General features: G+C 49.5%; 1 protein-coding gene across 1 annotated transcript in view; it reads left to right on the top strand.

Annotated features, from left to right (window-relative positions):
- The window catches only part of ITGA9 (integrin subunit alpha 9), a 332,075-nt gene that overhangs the window by 233,588 nt on the left and 71,255 nt on the right, over positions 1-27,232 (top strand). The window contains exons 18-19 of the mRNA XM_034662244.1: positions 16,860-16,946; positions 20,598-20,677. Coding sequence (XP_034518135.1) covers positions 16,860-16,946; positions 20,598-20,677 — 167 coding nt within the window. The remainder of the gene's footprint in view (positions 1-16,859; positions 16,947-20,597; positions 20,678-27,232) is intronic.

Below are 27,232 nucleotides of genomic sequence, written 5' to 3'. Positions count from 1 at the left end.
TTTTTAAACATCTTGACAGAGGTCAGTGCAATTCAAATAAAAAGTTAAATTGTGCTTCAACAATTTACAGATATTTAGTTAAGGAACCATCTTACCAGTGAGTTACCTACTGTTTAAGTGGGGACTCGGGGAGTGCCTACACCCTCAGCAGGTGAGGAAAACCATGTCTTTGAAGGAGTTTATGAAACCCCTCCCTTGTTTTCACTATGTTTGTGGTCTTGTCCTATTTCTTGCTACTTGCGATACCATCCAGTGCTTTGAAGGTCTGGGGACAGTAAATAAAACGGATGGCCGTTTTTTGTCATCCGTCTTGACTTGGGTATGTTCTTCCGTGTTTAGAGGTTCATTCCTTAGCCCGCAGGGACACAAGTGCAGTGAAAGGAGGTGATGTCCGGGTTTCTTGTGCACTTCCGGCGTCTCTAGAGCCCCGTTTTCCTTCGCTTCAGTTGACGGGCTCAGTGGTGACCTCGCCGCTCAGAGGCTAGTGAAAGATGTGCTGCTGGCACTTCTACAGTTGTTTTCTTATATTCTGTCTTTCTGGTTTCATCTGTGGACATCATTTCTGCCTCTCCGTGGGGGCTAACCAAAAAAGAACAACTGACCATAGCTTCTGAGCAAGAGAAGTGGGGACAGGCCAGGGCTTCCCTTGACTGGCAGCACGGCCCGGCAAGGGGCTGGGTGGGTGGGTGACCCCGTCCTCCTGGCCGCCCCTTCCTGAGTGCTTCCTGTTGGCCAGGTAGGACTGAAATAACTCACAGGGACCCTCATTTACTCTTCACAGCAACTCTGTACCTGTCACTGTAACAGACCACCCCCAGATGTAGTGGCCCAACACTGCAACCATCTAATGTCACTCATGACCCTGGTGGCGGTCCCTCCGCTCCAGGCCGAGCTCCTGACCTCGTACAGGCATCTGTGGTGAGCCGGCAGGCCAGCAGGGGGCCCCCGTATCTGGGGCAGTGGGAGTGACAGCTCCGTGGTCTTGTCCGCCAGCAGGCCCGCCCAGGCTCACTACATTGGCACCAGAGAGCCAGCAGAAGCTGCTAGGCCTCTGGAGCTGAGGCTTCTGAGAGGCAGAGCAGAGCATCGCTTCTGCTGCATTCTGTTGGCCGGAGCAAGTGGTGCATTCTACCCAGACTCAAGGTGGAGAAAAGAAGTCCACCTCGTCCTGGGGACAGCCACAGGGAGGCAGGACATAAGGAGGGGTGGAGGGAGGCGTCATTGTCTTCACTCGTCACCCTTAACTCGAGAATCCTACAGGGAGGAAGCAGAGCACGCTTTTGGGAGGCTTTCGAGAGTCTGGAGCAGAGCTGGAGAACCCAGTGTTTCTAAAGAACACTCTCTGGGTGAAACTGACACCAGGAGGGGGAAAGGATCCCATCGGACTCTTTCTTGTCATAGAGAAAACAGAGTACAGGGTTGAACTTACTGCTCTGGCTCGATTTTCACAAAGACTCGGCAGAGCCCTGCAAGGGAGAGGAACACACCCACCCCTTGTGTGCGGGGACTCCGTTGGGCACAGTCGCAGCCGTTGTCTCAGGGAGCACCCCTGCTAACCCTGCAGGGATGGAATGATCATCTCTGTTTCACTGAGCAGAAGACTCAGCTCAGGAAGATAGTGGTTTGCTCCAAGTCCAAAGCTACCGAGTGGCAGCGCTGGGACTGGAACCCCCATCTGCCTGTGACAAAGCTTGTCCGTTGCCATCCTGCCTCACTTAAGGGCAGGGCCTGATCCCTGACATCAGGGAACTGAGAGGAAGTAAATATTGTGGTCCCCCACCCCCACCACAGGTCCCGCCCAAAATAGAGATTGATGAAAGATAAGGTTTGAGGTTGAGCTCCCAAGTGTGGATCAGGTGGGAGGAGGGCGAGTGGAGCTCTCACCTGGACACTGAACAGAGTCATTCTGGCTTCAGAGTATCTTCCAAGAGGGACTCGGAAGCCTGAACATGAGAGCTGGATTCCTTATTTCTGGGGTGATGATAGAGTCTATCAAACTGGGTCACTTTGAGGACTTACTGGGAGCATTATTAGTAATTAGCCCCAGGAAAACAGGCATAAACTGGGACTGTCCCAGGCAAATGGGATGCATAGTCTACCCCGTTAATGGCTAAAATACAAGGAAGGCTTGGTGACTCTGCAGGCTCCCTGAGTGGACACGAGGGGAAGACTCTGGCCTTGGAGCCAGACGAGGTGGGCCTTAGTGTGCCCCCACCCCCACTGTCTGACTCTGGGTCTCTGCACAGCAGCCCTAACGATGCCTACTCATCTAGTGTTGTGCAGCAAATTACTTCAACGCCTAGGAGCTTCAAGCAGCAAACAGTCAATATCCTTCACAGCAGGCCAGGAATACGGGGTGCTTCTAGCTCAGGGCCTCTCATGAGAGCACAGTCAGGATGTTGGCTAGGGTTACAGTTATCTAAGACTTGACTGGGGCTTGAAAATCTGCTTCTAAGGGAGCTTCTCACGTGGCTGGTGGATTGGTGGTGGCTGTTGGCAGGAGGCCTCAGGTCTTCCACACAAGGGCCCCTTGGGCAGGTTGTCTGAGTGTCCTTACAACATGGTGGCTGACTTTCCTTAGGGGAAACCAGGCAGCTCACCTGCTTATGACCGTCTCTGAGAAGTCACACAGGATCACTTCTGCCACATTCTGTTACTTGGAAGGGAGTCCATAAGTCTAGCCCACATTCAGGGGCAGGGGACTGAGGCTCCACCTTTTGAAGGGAGGAGGGTCAAATAATTTATGGACATATTTGAAAACCACTGTTCCTATTCAGGATGGATGTTCCAGACTTATAATTTCGGTACTGTCTCTAAGGTACCTACAACAATACCTCGCATTCATTAAAAACAAACTCTCTTGGCTCTCCAGGGTCCAGCAGGAACATTCCCAAATGATGATGGACAAGGGCAGGGTTCAAGATCCACTAAGTCTAGGCATGCCTGCCAGGCATGAATAAACCTGAGTCGCTTTTACAACTAGGCCTGAGGAAATTAGGTCAGCTCTGAGGTTTCTTCAGATGTAGGTCATTCGTCTGTGGGACCAGGTAGCCAAAGGACTCCATCTCAGTGTGGACTTTAACGCATGTCCCCCTAAACCCCTCTGATGAGCACTCCCAATCCCTCTTTGGTGCGTGGGGCCATCACGGCTGAGCGTCCTCCCCTTTCAGGGGAAGTGGGCCCCAGAACTGTAGCACCCAAGCCTACTCCGGGGGCTGTTCTCCAGCCCACCCTCTACTAGGCCCTTTCAAGGGCTTTTATTTAATTTGCTTCCCAAAATACTGGGAGGTAGGTATTTATACCTGTTTTAACCTTTTTCATGGTAAGCGATAGAAAACTCAACCCAAAATAGCTTGGGTGAGAAAACGATTGTTTTGCAAACTGAAAAAAACCTAGGGTTGGCTTTAGCCACAGCTTGCTGTTGGGCCTCAAGGTTGTCACAGTGTCTCTCCACCTGGCAGCTTCTCTTTCTCATTTTGGCTCATTCCTTAGGCTGTCCCCGCGGGGTGGCAAAATGGCCGCCAAGCCATGGTGAAAGAGCAGTCTCGTGTCATAAAAGTCCTAGCAAAAGTTTCATTGAATCTCATTGGTCTCATTGCCTTAAGCCTGGGTCACATGCTCCACCTCTTAGGGGAGTGGGGAGTGGGTGCCACCCACAGCTCCTGGGCTGAATGTGGGGTGGAGATGGCCCCCCAGAGGGAATTGTGATGGGTCCTCACGGAGCTGGAGGACAACACGGTTATCCTCATTTACCAGTGCAGAAATCGGGCTGAGCACAGGCAAGGAAGTTGGCCATAGTCTCACAGCTAACAGTAGTTGAGGGGTCCTACTTCTCCTGCTCATGTTGATGAAGAGTTTCTCCCTCTACCTCAGCCTCAACTCCTAAGATTCTGTGGCCATCTTAAGTGTCCACTTAAGACTCTAGGACGTGACCAATGGTTCTAGAAGTGACTGGGTTAAAATGCCATTGGTGGATCGTGGCATTGGATGATACCCACTGAGGGGAGGAACCAGAATTTCCGGTTAGGAAAACCCCTCTCAGAAACCCTTGAAAGAACTGGGAGCTTTTGTTGTCTCAAGGTCCGTGTGACTTTTCCTTTTACTTTCTAGTGCTCGTTGTAAGATCCAAACACAGACTTCTTCTCCCACGTGTCATTTCTCAGGAGTTACAAATTCATGTGCTGAGGAGACGCAGAGTTGGTGCTCACAACAGGGAGGCCTCCCTCCACCACATCCCCTCGTCTAGAAGGTTCCTGTTGAAGGGACTGCCTTTTGTCTCCAAATACAGAGGAGGGCAATGGACTGAGCCACAGACGGAGGAGGGAGGAGGGCCTCAAGAAGACAAGAAACAAGCTCTCTCCCCAAATAAGCAGAAAGTCTGAGCTGTGAAACCCAGATTGTTGGCACTGGGGAGGGGCCCAGGGGTGCTTCCCTCGTGAGGTCATTGGAACAGGGCAGAAAGCCTGAGTCTCCTGCCAAAGAAAACTCTCTGTGCTCTTTGTAAAAAGCCTGCCGAGCTCTCTTCACAAGGGGGCTGCTGGTTGAGACTCACAAATGGGTCCATTGGCTGCCAGCAAGGCATCTCCTGGACACTCCTGAAGGCCTGGGGTCACTCTGCTTGCAGTCACACTGCACTAAGGGCAAGCCGTGGATCCTCCAGGCCAATGAGACACCATCCGACCGTTGTAGTTCTGGCCAGAAGCCCCACAGAGACCGGAGTCTGTTTTGTGGCCTGAAACGCTGCATGTGAAATGTTTCCTTCCCCAGCGGAAGCAGCACATGGAGTCACAGGCCCTCTCTGCAGCCTGCTCAGGGCTGGTTACGTCTGAGACAGGATGGCCACCATCCAGACGGTCACAAGGACACAGCTCGGGGTAGAGGAGACGTAGGCACTGTGTGAATCCCGCTGTAGCCACCAAATAGCTGCACACATTGTGGCCGGTTGTCCAACTTCCCGGAGCCACATTTTCCTCACCTGAAAAGTGGGGATTGTGAGACCTACCTCACAGTGTCAGGCTTAAATAAGATGGCACTACAAGGTCCCGAAATGAGAAGACACTCCATGTTTGTTCTCTCCTCCCCTTCTGTTCTCTTCAGCGTGTCTTCACTACAGCACCATTATATTAATCTTCTATTTGTTGCAAGGGGGGGGGGGTCAGAGGCAGTGTGGGGGAAGGTGACAAGGGGGTATCCCAGTGACAGTGGATGGCCTGTCACGGGCTCCTGTACACCAGCAGCCCCACAGGGGCCCCACAGACTTCATAGCATCCCTGGAAGGGCCACCTCAGGTGTGCACCAACTCAGCACACCAAGTCCTACTCCCTCGTACGAGGCTGTCCTCCACCGTGGGCCCTGCCCAAGGCCAGTGTTTCTGAGAATCCAGATTGGTGCTCCTCCAGGCATGGTCTCCTGACTGCAGCGTCCACACCGCCTGGGACCTGATGAGGAAAGCACATTCATGGGCCGGTCCCCAGACCTGCTGAGCCGGAAGTGCTGGGGGTGAGTCCCAGCAGTGCGCATCTGATGGTGACGGAGTTTAAGAACCTCTGTGCCGTAGGCGGGTTATTGCAGAGCAAAGGAAGGGAAACCTGTGCGCCCTGGAGGCCCCTTTGCAGACCAGTGTCTGTGAGGCCGTAGGCGCTCTGGGGTTCGGCTGCCACCCTGGGGTTCTAGCGCTACCATGCAGCCGCTGTGTGACCTTGGACAAGTTCCTTCACCCTCCCTGGGCCTCTGGATCCTCATCTGCAAAGCGGACGATCTAATACTTACCTCCTAGGGTTGTTGAGAAGCATAAATCTGTCCATCCTAGCGAAGTGCTTAGAGCAGTGTCTGCCGCGGGACCAGAGTTCAGTACACGTTAATTCTGTCTCTCATTTTTCAGGCAGCCCAGCCAGGTGGAGGGCCTTATTTCTGGGAGTGGCTTTGAACAGCCTGGGATTTGCCAGCCAGTGTAGGTGGCAGCACAAAGGAAACACTTGAAAAGTCCCTCAATAGAGCCAAGGAGCAGCCACCACCACTGTGATGGCAGCCAGCATAGTGACTCACGGAATCCTTCTAGCAAGGCTGTGGGGTAGCAATGACTGAAGGCACCACTGGATAGGTGGTCGAACTGTGATGTGACCCCAAGTCAGTTTGAACAGAAACCATTGTGCACTCACAAGTCGAGAAGCTTCCAGGGTCCCGCGTCCTTCCCCAGGAAGCTCTGTAAAGAGGAGAGTGGCTTTAACCTGCTGTTCAGGGCCCCTGCCCAGAGCCGGGTGCTGACAGGGCGGGAAGCCTTCTTCCCGAAGTGGACAAAGCCAAAACGCTTAGCAACAAGAATTAAAAGAGTTCCTGTTTACGAGGTACTTAAGTGGATTAAAATCGATAGTGAGTCATGTTCATTCTGCCCCGTGGTCTTAGCTTTGCACCCTTCCTGTTCAGCAGGTGGAATTCTTTGTTTTAAAAGATCCTGGTTTGCTTAGAACTGGCATTTCCAGTAAAGCAGCCCTGCTCTGCATTGTGCATTAGAGAGAATGAGAAGTTTTCTAAGACTGGGAGGCCATTTGCTCAAAGCCCAAAGTGCTCCCACTGGTGCCAGGTTGGCATCCCCCTAGCTGGGGCTCAGAGAGAGGAGGGAAGTGGGCCGTGTCTGTGGTGGTCTCAGAGTTCCCAAGAATGAAATCCAGAGATAAGCCATCACGTAAAAGTAATCTACCAGGAAGTGTTCCCAGGAGATACCAGTAGCGAAGTGGAAAAGGAGGCCAAGCAAAGGTATTTCACAGTTCTCAGGGGCGAAAGATTAGGTGGGTAATTTGGCACAAAGTACAGGTCACATCTCAGTGCTTCCCAGTCGGGGACAAGGGCTCTTGGGTAAGGGCTCCCCCAAGGGGATGTGAATTCCCAAGCATTTCCCTCTGTCCACGTTCACACAGAAGTGCTAGCAGGTGGAAGTCCGTGGGCATGGCCACGTGGGAAGAGAGGCATGGGGGGGGAAGGGGGTGCCGCCAGCATCGTGGACCCCTCCTTCCATGCCCTGCTGTGAGCGGGGTGGTGTGTGGTCAGTCTAGCCAGCGGAAGCGGCACTAAAAACCAGTGTGAAAGCCAGACAAATGAAAATAACGTCAAAGGGAGACTAAAGAATGAGCAAAATCACCTGGGGAATGACACCCAGCAAATGACAGACGGAGACACACAGTTCATTCCTTCTGCGGCTCCACGGCATGGGAAGCCATGAAGAAGCCAGTCCGTTCATCTGTGCCCTACAACCAAGCCAGCCTCTGACACAGTCCAACAAGTTCAGAACATACTGGCTCGTAGGCAATGTTATGGACCTGCAGCTCATCCTTTTTTCTTTTTTTTTCCAAGAACCAGGAAGAATCAGAAGATCTTTCACAAACAACTCTAGCGCGATTGAATTTAAAACTTAGCTGTGAAAACAACCAAAAGCAACACTTACTCTTTGTGTAGTGTGAGTTTCCGGAAGTGGCCAATTAACTGCAAATGTTAAAACCAAACACAGAGAAAACCAACTACAATCCTAGGAAACCCAGTCCATCTCCCTTGAAAATACAAAAAAGATACATAACCTTCTAGTTACAGTAGTGGGTCCTTCTCACTGTAAAATGGACTTGCTCTTGTTCTGACTGTGGCATTGAGCCTCGAGGTTCTTGGCACCAGGCTCTCCCTTGATAGGTGTGCAGTCTGCAGCCCTGAGATACGGCCTGTGCTGCCCTGTCTGCCCTCCCCGTGGAGCCTGCAGCCGGTGTCTGCTGCTCTGCTGGACCAGCCACCAAGGCAGTCGCTCTGTCTGGCACAGAGCAGGAAAGCTGGCATCATACCGCCATGCCTGGCACATGAGATCAGTCCACTCATAGCTGTGGAGTCAATTCATAGCAGAGTGCAAGTCGTGCAGGGATCCATTCTCTGCCTCTGAGGCGGCTAGGTACAGTTCTGAATAAGGGGGCCCTCAGCTAGATCTTGCCGTGTTACAAACAGTATTTTTTTGTTGTTTGTCATTTCATAATAGCTTTTGACCTGTGTTCTTAGCTTCTCTTATCCACGGAGCTCCATGTCAGCCCGCTGAGCGCACCCCACCCAAGCAGTCATCACACACAAGTCTCCAAGGGTCTCTCCTCTAGCAGCCAGGTCCTTCTCCCTCCCCACAGGCTGGGAGCACTGCCTGGGAGACAACAGGGACTGCTTATAAAAGCAGTGAAGGACATCGAGGCTGCCCAAGAGATAATTTTTAAATGAGAGAATGAATGTAAAGACTTAACAGAAAACATGTGTATCTCATACGTAAGAATTATCCTATAGGAGCTGTTTCCCATTTGAGGCAAAATAAGAAACTTTTTGAATGAATGGATGGGCTTCCTTGAGGGCAGTGGGAGGTGGGCACCCATGTTGGAGCTGGCCACAGTCCTTCCAGTTCTTCTCTTTGTCACCACCGCCCTGAGGGCATGGGGGCAGGGCACCAGTCTGTGAGCCTCCCATTCAGGGCATGGGGAGCATAATGACAGGTGTCCTGTCCTCATGGGAGTTAGAACCCAGGGAAGGCACTTTTTTCCTTCAGGCTAGCTCTCAATCTCTTCTCCTTCCAAATGGCAGTGTCTGTCCTCGCCCTCGGGGTCAGTGTTTCCAAAGCTGACATCGAAGTCTTGCTCCAGATAATTCAAAATCCAGATCTTCTGACCCGGCTTCTGTTCTTAAGGGTCCCACTCTGGAGGGTGGGGCCTGCAATCGGCGTCTTTAACAAGGGTCTTGACATAACGTAACTTTTGAGGGCTCTTAACCTGAGTGCACGTTGGACCCACCTAGGGAGCTCTCAGCAAATGCTTGCCCATGCTGTGTGCTGTGATTCAGTGGATCTAGGGCAGGGCTTCCAACTGGGTCTTTTTTAGAAAGCTTTGCACACAGACATAGTCTTTCTAGCACCATCATACAAATTGGAGAGAAGTGTCCCCTCTGGTGGTCCCCAGCCTCTTGGCCCGGAGCAGGACTTGGGGAGAGCAGCCTGGGCTGGAGTTCAGCCCCTGTCCCCCTCAGCTGGGTCTCTTGTGCAGTAAACAGCCTACACAGTTGTGCATGGCCCCAGCTGGCTCCAGTGCACACTCCAGTTAGAAATCAGTGAGGTGTTGGTTGGTAATAACCTCTGAAGGCCTGTAAGTAAAAGCAAACCATGGAGTGTATTAAGATTCACCTGGAGTAGCTTGTAGAGCAGACTGGGGACCAGCTGAGAGCAGGGCATCCACTAAGAGGTGGTTTTGTGCTGACCTGGATGGGAAGAGGTTAGAGCTAGTGTGTTGTGGTAGCAAGGAAAGATAAAGGAGGGAGGCATCCTTCTAAAAGAGGATGCCAGTTCTTTAAGGAGAGTCCTGAGGTATGTCCAAAGGTAGCCAAGCAGATACACCAACCCGAGGGAAGAAATGAGTAGGTGGCTGCCCCCAGAGTCGGGCCTCCGTGAGGCCACAGCGTGCTCTGTGGAGACATAGCGCTCGGGGAGAGGTCCTCTCTGAGGCCCTGTCTCTTTGTCCATGGCCAAGGGAAGTTCATCAGTAGCTGCCTCTGTTCCAGGTCCCCAGTTCCCCACCCCAAGTGCTTGAGAGGGGAGAGGACAGGGGACTACTGTCCATGTCCTTTTGTGTCCCCTCCACCCACCCTGGAGACCGCCTGTGCCACTTCCTCTGCAGGCCGAGGCCTGCCTGTGTCTCTCACCCCGGGGCTTTCTCGGCCACAGGTGTGCGCTACAATCAAGCACCAAGGTGCTGGAAGCACAGGACAGTCGGTGTTTCTGGAGCAACTCAACCAAGGACAGGTGGCTATGGAACAAGAGATGCCCCAGCTTTCTCACCCACTCCTTCATGGAGGCCTGCCCACTCCTTCATGGAGACCCTGAGGTCACCTCCTTGTCCCAGAGTCTGCTTTCGGGGGAACCTAGATAAGGGTCATGTGAACCGGCAGATCTCCAGCTCCAGAGAAGTGTGTCCTCACACAGACAGCAGCCCTCAAGTAACATCAGCAGTGTACCTGTTTTCCTGGAGGGGAGAGAGCATGAGGAAGGTGTTCTCCATGGGTTGACATCCTGTTTCCTGAGCCAGTGGGCTCAGTGACCACTTCTCAAGTGGTCATGATCACAGAGGCTACCTGGACATCTTGTTAGAATACAGACTCTAATTCAGCAGGTCTGGGGTGGGACCTGAGAATTTGCATTTCTAACATGCTCCCAAGTGAGGCTGACGCTGCAGGTCCAAGGACCACACTCTGAGTAGCAAGGCCCTTAGCAACAAAATCCCTTGAAAACAAGTTTTGAGCGAGCAGGAGCATAAGCGGGTTTGTAGGCGGGGTAAAATTCTTCGCTGTGAGTACATTTCCAACCAAGATTCCTGGCTGGGATTTTAATAAGTACCCTTCAAACCCTTGACTCCTACAAAACCTTTTCATCCAAATACCACTCATAAATTGTTTTTATGCCATGATGTGAAATTCTTTCCTGTCCTTTTGGGAGAGGTCTCCACCTTGTTGATTTTCCAGTCAGCCTGTAGGGAAAAGGAAAAGAGCGATAGAAAATCAAAATAATTTGATTTGTGAGATAGAATGCAACATTGAATTCTTAGCTGGTTGATCAAGAATTGGCAAGCTCTGGGAATTTTTTTTTTTTAAATCTAAGAATAGAAACCATGCTTAAAAAGATCTAAGAATAAGACATTGCCTCTATTTAATAGGAGGACAAACTTCCTAGATGAAAATCAAATAATTTCTTCTTCAGCCTTAGAAGGCACTTAGAAGTGAAGGTCTCTTCACTTTGGGCTTTTCAGTGAGAGCTGGTTGATTTCTTTTTATTTGTTTATATTCTCAAGTTTGTATTCCTGCGGTCCCAAAGAGAGCAATCACCAGCCCTGGGGGAGGTGTTTTTATTTGTCTGCACTTTTGGAAAACATAAAGATTAGCTCTAAACAGCGTTGTTGTAATGCACCAAGGAGGGAATGTTACAGGAATAAGTTTATTCAACTCATTTCTAATTCATACTGGCTTTTAAAATGCAATATTTTTACTCATATAAAGCTTTCAGAGCACCTTTTTACTAAGGGCCACGAGGACTGGCTCCACTTTGACCAGATAATTACTCCTTCTGTGACAGCTGCCCCCCACCCCTACCTGCCTGTGATCAGTTCAGAGTGGCTTAAAGTGCCCTCACCAAATTCTGATATCCGAGTCACAGGGGAATTTTGCTCTAACGGTGACGTGGTTCATCTGTCTCAGACATTTGTCCTGACTGTAGTTCCTGCTTGCTTCACTTATTTAAGCATTGGAAAGAACAAACCCAGTGTAGTCTGGGCTTCCAAACGGGGTTTTGACAAAATTTAAGAAAGGAACTTGCTTTGTAGTGCTTTCTTTGCCCGATTCCTCCAAATCCCCACGTGTGTGGGGGGGATCATCTCTGGTTCCCTCGGACTGCTCAGCTTCCAGCTCCTATCTGGCAGGAGGTCTGTAACCACTGACCCAGCCTTGCCAGACCGTCAGCCATATTGGGCATCTGTATTATAGTCACCATATGTTCCAGGTTCCTTAAAGGTTGCACTTGGTTCATTCAGTGATGTTTCCCACATCAGGCTTAGTTTCCATGGATTCTTTGGGGGGAGAGGGAAAAGGGGACCTTGTCTGTTTCTTGTTTGGTGTCCCCATCCCAAGGCCCTTCTGATCCATTCTTACATTGCCAGCTAAGGACCCCTGGGCAAGTGATATAATTACTTTGTGTTCCAGTTTCCTCCTTGTAAAATGGCATCAGAAGGGAAGCTACCACCGAGAGGAGTGACCTGGCACATAGTGAACCATTACTGAGTAAGGGCCGTCTGTGTATTCCATCCTTATAGCCATCAGCACTAGCAGGCCAACAAAGTCCTAGAAGGCAGGTGTTATGACTTCATTTGGCAGGTAAGGAAATGGGAGCTTAAGGAAATGGTTAATTGGCCTAACGACACGTAGCTATTGCAGACCTGAGCCAGTAATTAAAGCTGGGACACTAACTTATGCACTTTCTATGCTGTAAGCCTGTGTGGTTTTCTTCATGGGTAGGAATTTCATGGACCCTGTCCCAAAGGATTCTCCTCCGGGAATAGGACTGTTTTTTCTGGTGAGGCTCAGGCTGACTCATGGTTGAGTGGGGCAAATAAAGTCTTTCCTGGGAAGGAAATCTCTTTCTGTTAACTCCCTGGGCCAACTTATTGGGAACCCCTGCTCACCTCTGACTCCTCAATTGATTAGAGAATTGGGGGTGAAGTGCTTCCAAAATTCTCCGAGTTAACATGGAGGCTTCTCTTACCAGCTCACAGGGGTCATGCCTCTAATGCCTGGATGAAAGAAGGGGTCTTAGATGAACACCAGACTGCCAGAGTGGCAGCCAGACATGGGGACATGCGTGTCCTCTTCAGTTTGACAAACCCATGAGGAAGCTAGAAAATGAGAAGGCAAATTTCAAACTTTTCCTGGCGCTGAGCCCTTGCCGGACTTTGCAGATTTGCTTGTCCCAAAGAGCACTGTGTTGGTGGTCAAATAAAGCACACTCCAGAATGAAATCAAATGCTGTGTGATTGGGAGGAAGGAGTCCAAAGGTCAAAGGGGCTCCCTAACTTCATTATCTGATTTTTCTTGCCAACCACTGCACGTTATGAACAGGGCTGGGGCTTGGCTCCACTGGCCACGCTCCCGGACCTGGGAGAGCTGAAGTATGTCTGGAAAAGAGGGGGACTTTGCCAAGGCAAGCATCTCCCATGCCAGGCAGACCAGCAAATGAGCTTCTTCTTACAGTCCCTTCATCCGAATCCTCCACCAGCCAAGACCATTCATTTAATAAGTGCAAACTCAGGAGCTACTAAGTGCCAGGCTCAGTGCCAGGCACTGAGGATGCAGAGGTGAACGTGCCTAAATCAAGCATGCTTTTCATCACATGTTCTAGAAAATGTTCACAGATGTTTTCCTGATCCTAAGAGTAATGTGTGTCACTTAAAAAAAAACCTAATTTCATTTAAAGTGAATCATTCAGTCGCCAGGGAGAAGCCCTGATAGCATTTTATGGTATTAGAGATCCTTGTTAGCTAAGAAAAGCGGGACCGGGAAAAAGGCCAGTTATGTGAATCTTCTTAGAATAAGGTCCAAAATTTCATAGTAAAAAATTTTTTTCAAGATTTGATTGTGACTTTACTTGAACAATGAAACTAAAAATTATGGAAATAAGTTTATATTATCCTACATTTAATAGCTCTTATAACAGTGAAATTATAATGTCAAGGATATCTTAGACCCGAGGCAAAAGTTTGCTTTATTAACGTCTTTCTTTTTTTTTTTTTAAATTTCATTTATTTATTTGTCAGAGAGAGAGGGCACAAGCAGGCAGAGATGCAGACAGAGGGAGGGGGAGAAGCAGGCTCGTTATCCATCAGGGAGCTGGACATGGGGCTCCATTCAGGACCCTGGGATCATGACCTGAGCTGAAGGCAGACGCTTAACCAACTAAGCCATTCAGGCGCCCACAAAAGGGTCATTTTTACAATGGCATATTTTTTCCAAGGGCTTCTCTTGATCTTTTTTATTTAAATCCTTATCTTTGGAAGCATCTTAAAGTGTTACCATCTAGGGATATTTATCAGTTAACTGGTCTAACTCAGCCAGATCCAGATTTATCAGTGGCTTTCTGTGGCTCGAGCAGTTTTCCACCATCATTTTCATTGATTTCGTAAAAGCCTGCTTCTTTTGCAGCAAGGTCTTAGTTTCCCTCTGCAGTAGACTGTCCTGTATTTGAATGGAGTAATCAGATGTCTGACTGTCCGGTGATCAGGGACAAAGTTTGTTCACTGTTCCACGTTCCCAATCGCTGAGAGCCGATCATCGTTAAGTCTTGCAACAATGATAAAGTTGCATTCTCTAACCTAAAATCAGGGTGAGCAACCATTGGGACATGGGAAAAGGCAGAGCCAAGGAGACGCCTGATGTCTGGAACCTCTCCCACATACTTCCTGGTGGGCACCAAGGCTTCACTATTCTGAAGCCTCACTGGATCTCTCTATGCCTGCAAGGTGGCTGCCTGGCTGCCAAGGGTGTGAATGGCTCCATAATGAGCCTGGTTTTTAGTTATGCTTTGAGCTTGGTGTAAAATCAGAACAAAGAGGATGTTGATGCTGCTTTGGGATACTTTGTTCCTGCTATCCAGACTTCATAAACTACAGTTAGATAAGCTTTCTCTTGGATAGTATGAATTTAAAAAAGATTTACTGGCATGTGCATGTTCTCCTTCCATTGTCTTTCCTCCCCTGGGAAAAAATGCCCCATACTGAGATGGGGATTTCTGTGCAAGCAGTTTGTTAGGGAAATGCTCTGAAAAGAAGAGGAATGAAGGGAGCAGAAGGGGGCAGAGGAAGGAACCCAACAGATGTGCTGTCAGCTGGAGGCTCCTTTCGCCTGATCCCACAGGGGCTCTGGAACCTAAGCTGCACAACAAACCCAGTCTCACCTGGAGGCAGTGGAATGTCAATCTGAGGCTGCAGAATGCTTGTGGGGGAGGGCATTGTAACTACCCCCCCCCGCAAATTGGCTCCAGCTGGGGGCTATTGAACCCATGTAGTAAAGGGGTTCTAGGACAAGCACGCACACCATCCACACAGGGGCTCATAGTGTTTGCTTACCTCACAGCTGTTGTAGGAGAGCGGAGTATAGAAATGAATAACCCCAGGAGGGCTGTGTTGGTGCTGACAGGCGGCAGAAGGGTGATGCATGACATCCTTTCCTGTAGCACCACCAGGAGCGCATGAGTCATGAATCGTATGCTGAGAGCTCTCAATCCTGGAGAGGTCTGTGGTTTTTGCTCTCTCTGCCTACCCCCACCAAGGTCCAACCCGAATTCTGCAATCTCTAGTAGACTGAGTAGCGTGGCAGAGAGACACAGAATAATGCAATAAATGCTGGCTTAGGCCTTATGTTCTAGCATCTTGGAATTAACAAAAAGAAGTAACTTCAGCAGCTCTTGAATAATCAAACGCAGGCTGAAGCCAAAGCCTAGTAAACTGAGGTCCTTTCAAGTTCCAGAGCAAAATTTTTGAAGTCACAGTCATTCCTTCACAGCCACGCAAAAACTAAAAAAGTCTTCAGGGCAATAAATCTTTACTTCAAGAACAGATAGACCTTTGACTTGAATGGAAAACCTCTCTCCTGGTTTGAAAGGGATTTCCAGTGAGGTATAGAACTTCATGAAGGGAGTTTAGAACTGGGTTGAGGACACATGTAATTTATATATATGCTGGGACACTCTTGAGAGTAACTATACCCCACGATGGATGTGAACAGGAACTGTGCCAGGGAAGCTGAGAGCCAACGTCACCTCTGATGCCCACCAGCTGATTAGCTAGGATTTAGAGGAGTATCTCCTTGGGCCAGTTGTGGACATTGCTTCTGCAGGGAGGAATAGGAGGAGGGAGATGGGAACAAAGCCCCCACAATGAATCATTAGGACCAGTCTTTGGGACATGCAGGTCCTGAGACAGCATTTGAGAAATTATTCTCTGGTTTCCTTATTGAATTTGCCAAAGCGTATCCTCTAGGTTCCAAGAGCATCCCGTCACACTTCCATGTAAATGTCTGTTTGTCTGCTGGGAGGTCTCCTCTTTCTAAGCTATGAGCTCTTCAAGGACGGGAACTAGTATCTTTCAGACCTGTGCCCTTTACACTGATCGTGGTAGGTGATATGCTGACTCAGCTACCCCATAGAAGCTCAGGGTCCGTTCTGGATCCCCTGCCGCTTCCATACTATGTGTGTGAACTTAGCACCCCTGAGGATTTGGGGCCAAGACTCGTGAAGTAAGCCTTGGAAGGAGGACAGAGGAAAAGTATTCCTGATAGTGGGAACAACTTAAAAACAGGTGTAGAAATGAAGCCAGGTAAGGGGTGTTTGTAGACTAGAAAAAGAATAGACAGAGAAGAGAATGTATATGCTCTTTCCCTCTAGAAAATCAGACTCATGGAATGGGGCGGGAGACAGGCTTTAGAGTCCACCAAGAATGACCTTGCGGAAGACACATGACCTCAACGAACTTTGATGTCCTGGCTTCTAGACACTCAGCAAGTGCTAGCTCTGTGGCTTCTCCTTCTCCAAAATCTGCAACATACTCTCTCCCCTTAGAAGTCTTGATCTGGCTTCAGTAACTTGGAACCTGTGGTTTATGAAGAGCCTCCTGGCTTTCCTTTGACCTTGGTTGTAGGCCACGTGTCCAGGTAGAAAGACCACAGTTCCCCATGACCCCTGTCCTGGTTTCTCCTGCCGTTGTGTGTAGAATCCAGGCTCAGCGGGCTACACTAAGAGACCTCTCCTTGCCCTTGTACCTGGGAAGGCTTGCAGGGGATCAGCTCAACCCTCACCACCTCAGGCTGTGGAAAGAATCCCTGCATTTTCCTTGGTGTGATTTTCTTAAGAGTTTGTCTTATCTAAACTAGCAAGATCTCGAAAGGCAGGATTAGAGTGTGGGCTTAGGAGAAAGTATCCAGGAGGACGACGTGGTTGTCTTTCATCCAAACCTTTGGAGGCATCCAGCTCACATGCAGCCTGGCCCAGTTCACCAGGAGAGCACCAGGGTTCAGAGACAAAACATTAGTTGGGAATATTCTGGATGCCTGCCTTCCCACAGAGCCCATGGGAAGGGTGGGCTGCCAGAGAAGGACTGGAGACTCAGCCGGTTCATAGTCTCCCCTCCCATCCGAGCCAGCAGTGATGTTGTCTGGGAACTTCCCCAAAGAAAGACCATGTCTGCTGAAGTCTCAATTTACCTCGTGGAGGCCACTTACCCACATTTGTCTCCACGCAGGCAGCCCATCCGTTCATGCTTTTTCTCTTTCAGGAGGAAATGGGCATTTCCTGTGAACTGCTTGAATCAGACTTCCTCAAATGCAGCGTGGGATTTCCTTTCATGAGGTCAAAATCGAAGGTAAGGGGCAGAGATGGGGCACTTCCCTTGCAGCAGACCCCAGCCCTTCTCACCAGCCACCTGACCTGGCAGCTGTACCCGCCCCCCAGGCTTCCTCTATTCCCCCCCCCAACCTCCACCCTCACCTCCACCCTGCACAATGGCACTGCCCAGCTCCCAGCGGGGGGGGCTGTGATTTACTACTCCACAGGGGCCCTCCCCACATGCTCTTCCTCTTTGATCCACGTGACAAACCCCAAATGTCATAGACACACCATGGCCTTGGTACTTTAGCAGCACCATCTGGGTGGCCGCCTTAAAAATCTTTCTCTGGGACAAAATCCCGTGACACTGTGAGTGCAACTATATAGGAGAAATGTGGTCTGGGCTAGTGACCTACAGTTCTGTCATTCCCCTGGGCGCTCACAATTTTCTGAAGAGACCTCTTAAAATTCTTAAAACATAAATAATGGTGTTATAATTCATTTTTTTTAAGTAAAAGAAATTAGACTCACTTTGGTATTTATACAGAGCCAGATTTTCTAAGCTCAAACAATAATATGGTCCAGCATATTCAAACATTCATGGAACATTCTGGTATATGCCAGTATTATAAGGGTATGCAAAGATACATAGAAGATGTGATTGTTGGAAGCAAAACTAGAATGTAAAAGATCAGGTCTGCCTTTTGAAATGGAAGCTATTTTTCCTGCTGTGATTTGAAGGAAATTTCATATTCTTTTGTCTAACTTTTTTCCCCCCTAAAAAAAAAAATGGAAGTTTAATCCTCCTCTTCTGCCTATGTCACAGAATCAACTTGCTTTTATCTCCAAGGCATTTTGGTCCCAGTACCTTGTGGCTGTTTTGCAAGCCAGTTGTAAGAATGTTCAAGTGAGAAAAAAGATTTGCTGCTTTCCTAGCAAATCACTCGAAACCCTCAGCCCTATTGAAGGTGCCTGCTCCAAATGAGGACGGCTCTTACGTCCGTGATCCCGAACGCTTTTAGAAACACTTTCATGGCCCTGATCCCTGGACGTCATTGTCTGTGGAAACACACGTGGCACTCCACGCACGCATTTCATTGAAATCATTTCAGCAACAGAAAATCAGCTTCATTGAAAAACATTAACAGTTGCCATTTCATTGGTAAAGTACAGCCAACATCCCAAATCAAACCTAAGGTGTCTTGCTAGTTTTAGCTTAAAGGTTATTTTAAAAGGAAAATTTTATCACTTTCACATACGGATCCAGGATCACTTACCATAAAGAGAGAGTAGTAAAAATGAATATAGTGAAAACAAAGCCATGTTGAATTCTGGAGCATTAAATTTTGTCAAAATTCATTAACTCTCAAAATGGTCATGGAACCAGGAGAAGTAGGAACGTTGGAAAGTTGGATTTTTTCCCAGCTCGATAATGCCACTGCCTTCCTCCCACATATAGAGGTTTAGACCGGAGCAGTACTAAAGCTGGAGGCAGGAGGTCTACGGGTGAGTTGCTGGAGAGAGCCCAAGGAGTGACGCAGCAGGGCCAGGGCCTGCCCCGTCCACGCCCGGCTTGCCCTCCCTTGTGCCTCAGCCCCTGTGGCTCATCAGGCTGCAGCCCGCCTGCTAAGCCTCATGACGCACCGTCAGCTTACTCTGGTGGCCATCTGTTTCTGTCTCTCACAACCAGCCTGCCCTGTCTCTGGCCTTCCGTTCTCCAGGCCCCCTCTGATTTTGGCTTCTAACCTCACCTAGGTCTTCAGAGTATTTAATTCAGATCTCCTGCCAGTTCTGACTCTGTGCTGGGACAAGACCCTTGACTTTCCCTTCCTTTGTGTCCTCCAGCTCTGCTTCCCATCCTGTCTCCATGTCCCCACCCTCCCTGACAATTGGCAAGCCTCGCTGCAACAGAAATTTCTGTCTCGAGAGGGATGTCCAGTGTCCATTCATTACTTTCAGGTAGCGTTTAGTACAGTTGAATCCAGTGTCGTGAAGTTAGATCAGTGCCTAGCATTAGTCACTAAGGAGCCCAAATACTTAGATATTAAATAATCATAGACTCTCAGAGCTTGATGAAACTTAAGAATCATTTTATCCATCCTCTAATTTTTACTAAAAGGCAAAGAGAGTGAGTGTCTTACTCAGTTTGTGGTCGAGCCTGGCTCTGTAACCCCTACCTGGGCGTCCCTCCCACATTCTCACACATGCCCCATGTGTACATGCTGGAAACCATTTGTTCGGGGCAGTCTTCTCCAAGTCATAGGATGCTCACCACGGCGAGTGCCTGAGGTGATTGTAGGCCGCTCCTGAGATCATGGTCACTGAGAACATGGTCACTGCACTGACCCACATTGACTCTAACAGCCAGACAGTTATCACCTGTTCAACAGCCTTTCTCCCTGAGCACATGCAGGAGAAAGTCTCCCACGGTGCCAGACTGTCTTTAACACCTCCCTAGCTCTCGCTAATCTCCCTCTTACCAAAGTACAGTGGACCTTAGGCTCCGAGCCCTCAGCAGGCAACAGAATGCAGCAGTGCTTTGTTTTCATTTATTTTTATGACAACCTTCTCTTACTGTTAAGTGATCCTGGTTCCCACCTGTGATCATGATAGAAATGTTCCTGCTAAAGTAGTACAGCCGCTCTGGGAAATAACATGGAGTTTCTTCAAACAGTTGAAAAGAGAGCTTCCCTACAACCCAGCAATCAGGAGGGGCACCTGTACCCCCTGTACCAATGTTTATAGCAGCAATGTCCACAATGGCCACACTATGAAAGAGCCCAGATGTCCATGGACAGATGAATGGATGGAGAAGATGTGTGTGTGTGTATACACACAATGAAAGATATATGCATATATATGGAAGATAAATATATACACACACGCGCACACAACGGAATATTACGCAGCCATCAAAAATGAAATATTTCCATTTGCAACGATATAGATGGAACTAGAGGATATTGTGTTAAACGAGATAAGTCCATCAGAGAAAAACAATTGTCACATGATCTCACTCGTATATGGAATTTAAGAAACAAAACAGAGGGTCACGGGGGAAGGGAGGGAAAAGTTAAATAAGACAAAATCAGACAGGCAGGTAAACCGTAAGGGACTCTTAACGTTAGGAAACAAGCAGGGTTGCTGCAAGGGAGAAGGGTGGAGGGATGGGATAACTGGGTGATGGGTATGAAGGAGGGCACTTGATGTCATGAGCACTGGGTGTTATATGCAGCTGATGAGTCACAGAACTCTATCTCTGAAACTAATAATACACTATATGTTAATTAATTGAATTTAAATGAAATAAAGTTTAAAAAATCAAGTAGTCTTTAAACAAAAAGAGCGGCAATGCATGTATGTGGTGTTGACACAGGTGACAGGGCACGCAGGTGAGGCAAACATTAGGGAGGTGGTGTGGGAGCGATCCTTAGAAAAGCCTGGTTTAAGAGACAAACATATCACTTCCTAGAGAACCTCAGTGGCTGAAAAACACAGTGTGTTTCTCACCAGAACACACTCCAGGCTTGGTTTTATTGCTAAAGCCATATCTCTGGCCTGGCAACCAGAAAGATACACATCAAAAATAAAGCTTGTCATGCAAATGAGCTTCCAGAGGTCATAAACCGAGGAGGTGTTTAAGTTTGGAATGCTTGCTGATGCCAGATGTCACTCTCTTTTCCCCTAGTATGAATTCAGCGTGATCTTTGACACAAGCCACCTGTCTGGGGAAGAGGAAGTTCTTAGCTTCGTCATTACTGCTCAGAGGTAAGGGGGCTTTACATTTTTTTTTTTTTCAAAGATAAAGATTTATGGGAACAGGAAGGGACATTCTTTGGTCACGGTTTGATGGTGCTCAGGACGCTGAGGAGGAAGAAACAGTTGAGCCATAAAGCCCCAGAGCACTGGTGGGGTCGGAGCTCTCAGGGCTGATGTGTGCCTAGTGCTGCTTATGCAGCTGCCAGGCCGGACCGAGCTGGGAGGGACTGGGTGTCATCCGGTCTGATGCCATGATGTTTACAGCCAAGGAGACAGACCGGGGGAGGGGAGGATTCTGATCCAAGCTCACGTGGTTGTTCAGTTCACAGACTTCCTCTGTGGGTTGCATTCCTTGATGCAGGGAGAGGGCACAGCAGCCTGAGGGCCAGGCCCAGCCTGTGGTCAGAGGCCCCAAGACAGGCTCCTCGAGAGAGGGCTTATCCTGGAAGCCTTGCAGTCGGAGAGTCAGGCCAGGGCACCGTGAAGGCGGCTTCTCCCTCAGGAGTGTGCTTCTGCCCCTCTCTCTCCAGTGTGGCCTCGAGCCACGAGAGGGTCTTGGGAGTTGTCAGCTGCCTCCACAAGCCAGAATCCATGTGCGCCTCGAAGCAGGATGGAAGGAGAGGTAGTTAGGTGGTGAATAGGAGAAAACAGACTTTGATTGGGGTGGAGGTCGGATCCGCAAAGCTACTTTTGTCATTTGAATTTTTATTTGGAGATGATTTTAAACTTAGCAGAAATGTTGCAAAGCATATAATTCGAGGAACTCTCAAGCAGCCGGTACCCAGCTTCACCCAATGCTGACGCTTCGTTCTATTTACTTTATCATTCTCTACGTATAGTTTTTTTCTTAACCATCTGAAAGTAAGTTGCAGAAATCATGCCTCCTTCCCATAAGGACCTCAGTGAGCATTTCCTAAGAATGAGGCCTTTTTCTTTAATAACCGGTATAGTTAGCAAATGCCGGAAATGTGACACTGACGCAATACTATTATCTCCTCTGCAGTCTTTGTTCCAATTGTGCCAGTCATCCTAGTGACTTTTCAGCCCCCTTTTCACTGGTCCAGAGTCGAGTCAAGGACCATGCATTGCATTCACTTATCGTGTCTTACCTATAGTTACCTTAACCTCCAAAGGAAATTTCATGCCGAGACTCTTAAGTCTATCCCAGAGGTGGTCTGGAGATCTGAACAAAACACCCGAAGGCCAAGGTCAGGCAAGATCCACTGAAAAAAATGAGAAAACAAAATGAGGACCTGCATGACTAATAGAGGCCGAGAAAACAGAAGGCCAGACACTGGGTGAGCAAGCAACGGAACCAGGGGCTGAAAGTCAACCAGGGAAGGATGCTCAGTGGAGTCACAAGGTTAGAGCAGGGTTCAGACCTAAAGACCCTCAGGATCTGGGGTACAGAGTAAAGCAACAGGCTCAGCCTTAGGGAACTAAAGCCCCCCCACCACCACCACCTGCATGGTCACCTTTGAAATAAGGGTGCTCAACACAGACCTTCCTTTGAAGAGGAGAATGCCCTCAGGAGCCGGGAAGGAGCTCCTCATCCCACATTCCGAATTATAAAGAAAGCCATTTCCCAGACTCTTCAGATGAGCCGCACTGGGGCCAGCCTATCGGGTGGTGTGCTGTACAGAGTAGCAGGGGCACGGGCTCAGCTGCCTCTGGCCCCCGGAAAGAGCAAGGAGTCATGCTTTAGACCACTCTGCCCACTTCCATGCACCATCATCAAGTGGTCACCATGGGGAAAGGACGGGGCCAGGGCTGAGAGGGATCATGGATGAGTGAGAGCCAGTCTTGCATCCCAAACCATCTCAAGAAGGCTTCAGTCTAGAGATAGAGGCAGACATACAGCTTCCTACAGGAAAGGAGAGAAGAACTAGCCCAGGGCAGGCATACTTTGCCAGTTCAGTCTGCAAATGTTTGAGCCCTTCCCACAAGCCAGGCACTGTGTAAGACTAAGACGTTGGCAAAGTCCCTACTCTTGGGGAGCGAGTGTGCTGGTGGCGGGGGGCGGGGGCGGATAGAAAATGAGCCGATGGATATATAATGTCAGCGGGAGCCAGGGGCGTGCTGATTCCTCCAGCAAGCGTGGTGCCTTCGCTGGCAATCGTAAAGAAAGCATCTTCTTTGTGTCCTGTACTCTCTTTAAGCCCACTTGGTGGGCTGTCTTTTCCCGTCTTGAGGGGAGGGGTGATGGTCTAGGACAGTCCCGTGCATTCTCCGGTCTCTCTGGGGCAATGCAGAGCTCTGCAGTCACATCAAGTCTCCCAGCAGATTCACAAAACTATAATTAAGGTGTCCCCTGAAATAATCAAAGCTTGATTTAAAGCGAAGGCTTTCTCCTTTCCGCGATGGCAGCGAGCTGCAGAAGCGAAACCTGCCTCTCTCTCAGGAGCAATCTTGCTTTCCTCCAGCGCTGCTGCTGCCTCCGCCCCCACCCCACTTCCCCTGGGAGAGTTCCTGAGCTTCCCTCCCATCCCCAGGCTCAAGGCAGGGCTGGAGGAGGTGTGAGTGAAATAGAAAAGGTGCTCACTCCTTAACAGGTAGGCACGCCCCCCAGGCCCCGTGGGTATTCCAAGCTGACTCTTGCCTTTGGACGGCCAGCCCCCAGCTGGGGGTTCCCACCTGTGAGTCCTTCATCCTGTCGTCCAACCTCAGCCTCTGGGAGCCAGACACCCCTTCAGCTTCTGCTGAGACCATGCCCTCAGGGACAGGACCAAAGGTGGCCTCATGCTGGCTTTGGCATATAGGTCCCCCTCAGTAGCCTCTGCCCCTGCGGTGTCTGGAAATGCCTGGATTCTCGCATGTCCCCTTTCTCTTTCACTGGGTCGGGAGAGGGAAAGCCAGCAGTGGTCCCTACATTCTCTGGGCAGCCGCCCCACCCCACTGTGCTGATCAAGGTACCCTGAAGCGTGCCTTAAAGGGCAGACACCTCTCCCCGCGCCCTCCCCCCACCCAGCTCTTCTCTCTCTGAAAGCTGTTTCTCCAGAAATCCTCCTTTCTGAGCTCTGTACCGTCCTTGATATGACATCTCGGATTTTTGCCCCGAGCAGGAGTAAATCCTGGTCTGGTGCTTTCCTCTGAATCTTAGCATCTTTTACACCTCAGCCAAAACGTGCCCCCGAACAAACACACTGTCGTACTCACCACCTGAGTGATTCTTGAATTTTCACAAGAACACCCATTGCCCAGATTGTTGGACTGAGAGTTTTCCCAAGCCCTATATCTTTCTGTTCTCTGTGGTCCATTCTGGCCCCTCACTAATGGCTTCGCCCTTGGGTACCCCCTCTCCATCTCTAGAAGCTCAGGTCGGCCCCCAACAAGTACCACAGGACAGTGGCCAGCAGCCGCATCTGTGGGGTGCAGAAGCTCTGATTTCATCTCCCGCTGCTCTTTAATTTTATTTTCATTTGAGGCCTTCCTCAGTCTCAACGTTATTTAAAGCTCACGGAATTGAGTCCCTTTCCCTTGGGAATGACTGTGATGCTGGAAGCATACATTATCAGAGCCCCTCAATCCACAACCACAATTGCATATTTTGGCTTCAGTGTTGCTTTCTGTATTCTTCTTTTTCCTTTTTTTTTTTTTTTTTAGGATTATCACAAATATTTTGGAGAATGTTCTCTCTCCTAAAAATAAGAGCACAGCACATCACAGTGTGTGTTTGGCCTTCTTTACCCTGTGTTATTGTCCATCTTCCACTCCAGAGGTGACGGCTCCCTGGCCTTTAGTTCAGCACTGGTTGAACTTACTGAACACACCTAAGCATATGTAAAAAGTCAGGTAAATAACAACAGCCATGATTGTTCAAATACAGCCCAGCAAGCGCAGAAATCCTGCCCAGCCTTCTAGCCTGGCGAGGGTGGCCTGCCATCATGGGGTGCTAGCATTTCAACACAGATGACATTTGTCTGGGCTTGCAAGCTTTGAAATAGTGTGAGACTTGGTTATTTCTTATTTACCCTGTTTCAGGATCCCATAATTCACGTTCCCATGAAACATGACTGTGATCTAATAGAAATACGTGCAAAGCATAGAGGAGGTGGACTTGGTTGCCATTGCCAGAATCCAGAAGGGCCTCACTGGGGAGATGGCATTGAAACAGAGGAGTCTGTTTTCAGGCCGAAGACACAGAGGCACAGTGCTGAGAATGTACACAGGACAGCCTGCTCTGTGACGGCGGGTGGGTGGTGGGCACTGCAGGGAACTGGGGATTCATGAGTCATCTCAGGGTGAGGGCCATACAGGGCAGCGGAAGATGGGCTGACACAGGAGATGGGGCTGGGCCATGGAAGGCCCATGTAGCCTCGGAGAGTGGGCACTCCATTCCAGAGGCAGAACGTTTTTGGAGAGGAAAGTGATGCATGCAGGTTTGCCCACAGAACATGAGCTCGTTGAATTTCATAAAGGGAGGCAAATGGCCAATCAAACCCGGAAATTCTTAGTTCTCCTGCTGTTTCTTGGACCCACAGAAAACTCACTGTGGTTGGGCAGATCCATTAGTGTGCTCTCTTGGTTCCTCTCCACCTGCAGCTGCCAGTGTTCCTGGGAAGGAACATTGGGGCAGGAAATAAATGACATGGAAGGGACTTCCTTGTCAAAAAGAGGAAACTCCACCTGCCTCCCAACCCCACCCAGGGCTAATCAGTGGTGTCAGAGAAGGGGGAGCCAACACCACCACCACAGTGAAAGCTCTGTCTTTTCGAGTCACACAGCCATAGATGCCAGCGGTGGCCATGGGAGTCACCTGGGGGCTTTAAAAACCACTGATCCCTGGTCCGTCCTGCAGAGGTTCGAATCTATTGGTCTGGGTGAGATCTGGGCATTGGGATTGTGAATTAGTCTCATCAGGTGATTCTAATCAGCCAAGGCCAAGAGACACCATCTGCAGTCCCTGGCCCTGTACCGGGCACGTTTATACTCAACAAACTTTTATTAAGCACGTACTATTTATCAGATGCAATGCTGGGCACATAAGAAAATGCTAATCACTTACTAAAATGAAGAACATCCCTTTATGTGCGCGAAGAGTGCTACTTTGCAACAGGGGACACCTAGTATTGGCAGCTTAGATAATTAAATAGCAGAATCTTCTAACGTTGGACACGGGTGGTATTATATGTTAAACATGTCGCAGAATATTGCAGGCACTCGTTTCTTCCCAGGTGTTGGTGAAAACCGGACTTACCGCCCCAGAGGGCGGGCCCCAGCACTTGACTCCCTGCTCTGACAGAAAGATCCTTAAAGCTCCTTATCTTGAAAGCCACAGTTAAAATATCAATCGTTCCATCCTCCCCGTCACCACCCTTTGAAGCTCTCCTGCCTACTTGTGGATTTAGGAGGACGTAAAGTTGAGCCTAAACAGTCCTCCAGAGCTCTCTCAGCAGCCTGGCTTTGCAGACCTTGGGAACGCATCCCAAGTCACGAGTTTGCAGAGTGGCTGGAAGCCTTTTGATGTTTGGCCTCTGTATCTCAACTTTTCAGTTCAGTCGGTCTGGAGCAGTCCCCCGATGACAGATGAGACTGTTGGGCCTGAGCTGCCAGCAGCCACAGGTGGCTGGACAAATGGCAGGGCAAGGGGTGGTGCTTCCATCAGGAACCGATTACTCAGACCTGGCAGGATGCTGGGCGGGGGGAGGGAGTGGGCCGGGGCATTACCGACCCATCCATTCCATAATCACCTCTGATCTGCCTCTAGCAGTGATTCTAAGGCTTTTATTGCCTCCCCTGGGAAAGGAAGGGCAAGGGAATCAGGCCAGGTGAGCACCTGACCCTGCTGCTTCTGCAGACTGGCTGTCCTCTGAGTGATGGATGTCACCCCATACGCGGAAGACAGATGAAGAGTCAGGGGTCAAAGTCAGAGAGCACCATTGTTTCAGAACAATAGGAGAAAGAAGGAGAGGGGATGTGAGCTGCTCTTTAAGTATTGCATTTAGCTCTTGCTGGTGGGAGAGGAAGGCAGAGGGGGCAGCGGGAGGGCAGGAAGCAGGCAGAACTCTGTAAGGGGTCAGGGAGTGGGTGGGCAAGGGGAGTAGTACAGTGAGCTGTGCCCAAATCTCAGGGGGTCTTGGGGCCGCTACACTCCACCCCTGGAGGATGAACTCGGCTTCCACCTGGGATCCCACATACATGCCATGTGGTAGAACCACCTAGAAGTGCTGGCTCCGACAGCTTGCACCCAGTGGCCCTGCCTTTTCCCAAGACGGTACTTCCATGGAATAATAATCATAATCATCTTGGAAATGTAACAAAATAGTAAAAGAAAGATAACGTCTTCTCTGTCCTCCCTTCCTTCTCCCTTTACTACTCTCCTTCTTCTCTCCTCCCCTGCCCCCCCGCCCCCAACAACCTCCCAAATCTGGTATCAGATTCGGAGAAAGAATCACATGGAAAAGCCCTAATTTGGGAGTCTCACTGACCTGGTTTGCTAGGATCCTTGGGCAAGTTCCCTAATCTATCTGAGCTGCTCCTTACCTGCCAGAGGCAGGTAATCCCCCACCTTTCTAGGGGTCCTCTGAGGACCCAGTGAGATCACGCTATACAGTATGCCTGGCA

Source organism: Ailuropoda melanoleuca, chromosome 6 (assembly GCF_002007445.2).
Source record: "Ailuropoda melanoleuca isolate Jingjing chromosome 6, ASM200744v2, whole genome shotgun sequence".
NCBI lineage: Eukaryota > Metazoa > Chordata > Mammalia > Carnivora > Ursidae > Ailuropoda > Ailuropoda melanoleuca.
Note: the sequence above shows the minus strand (reverse complement) of the source record. Positions and strands in the feature narration are given on the sequence as shown.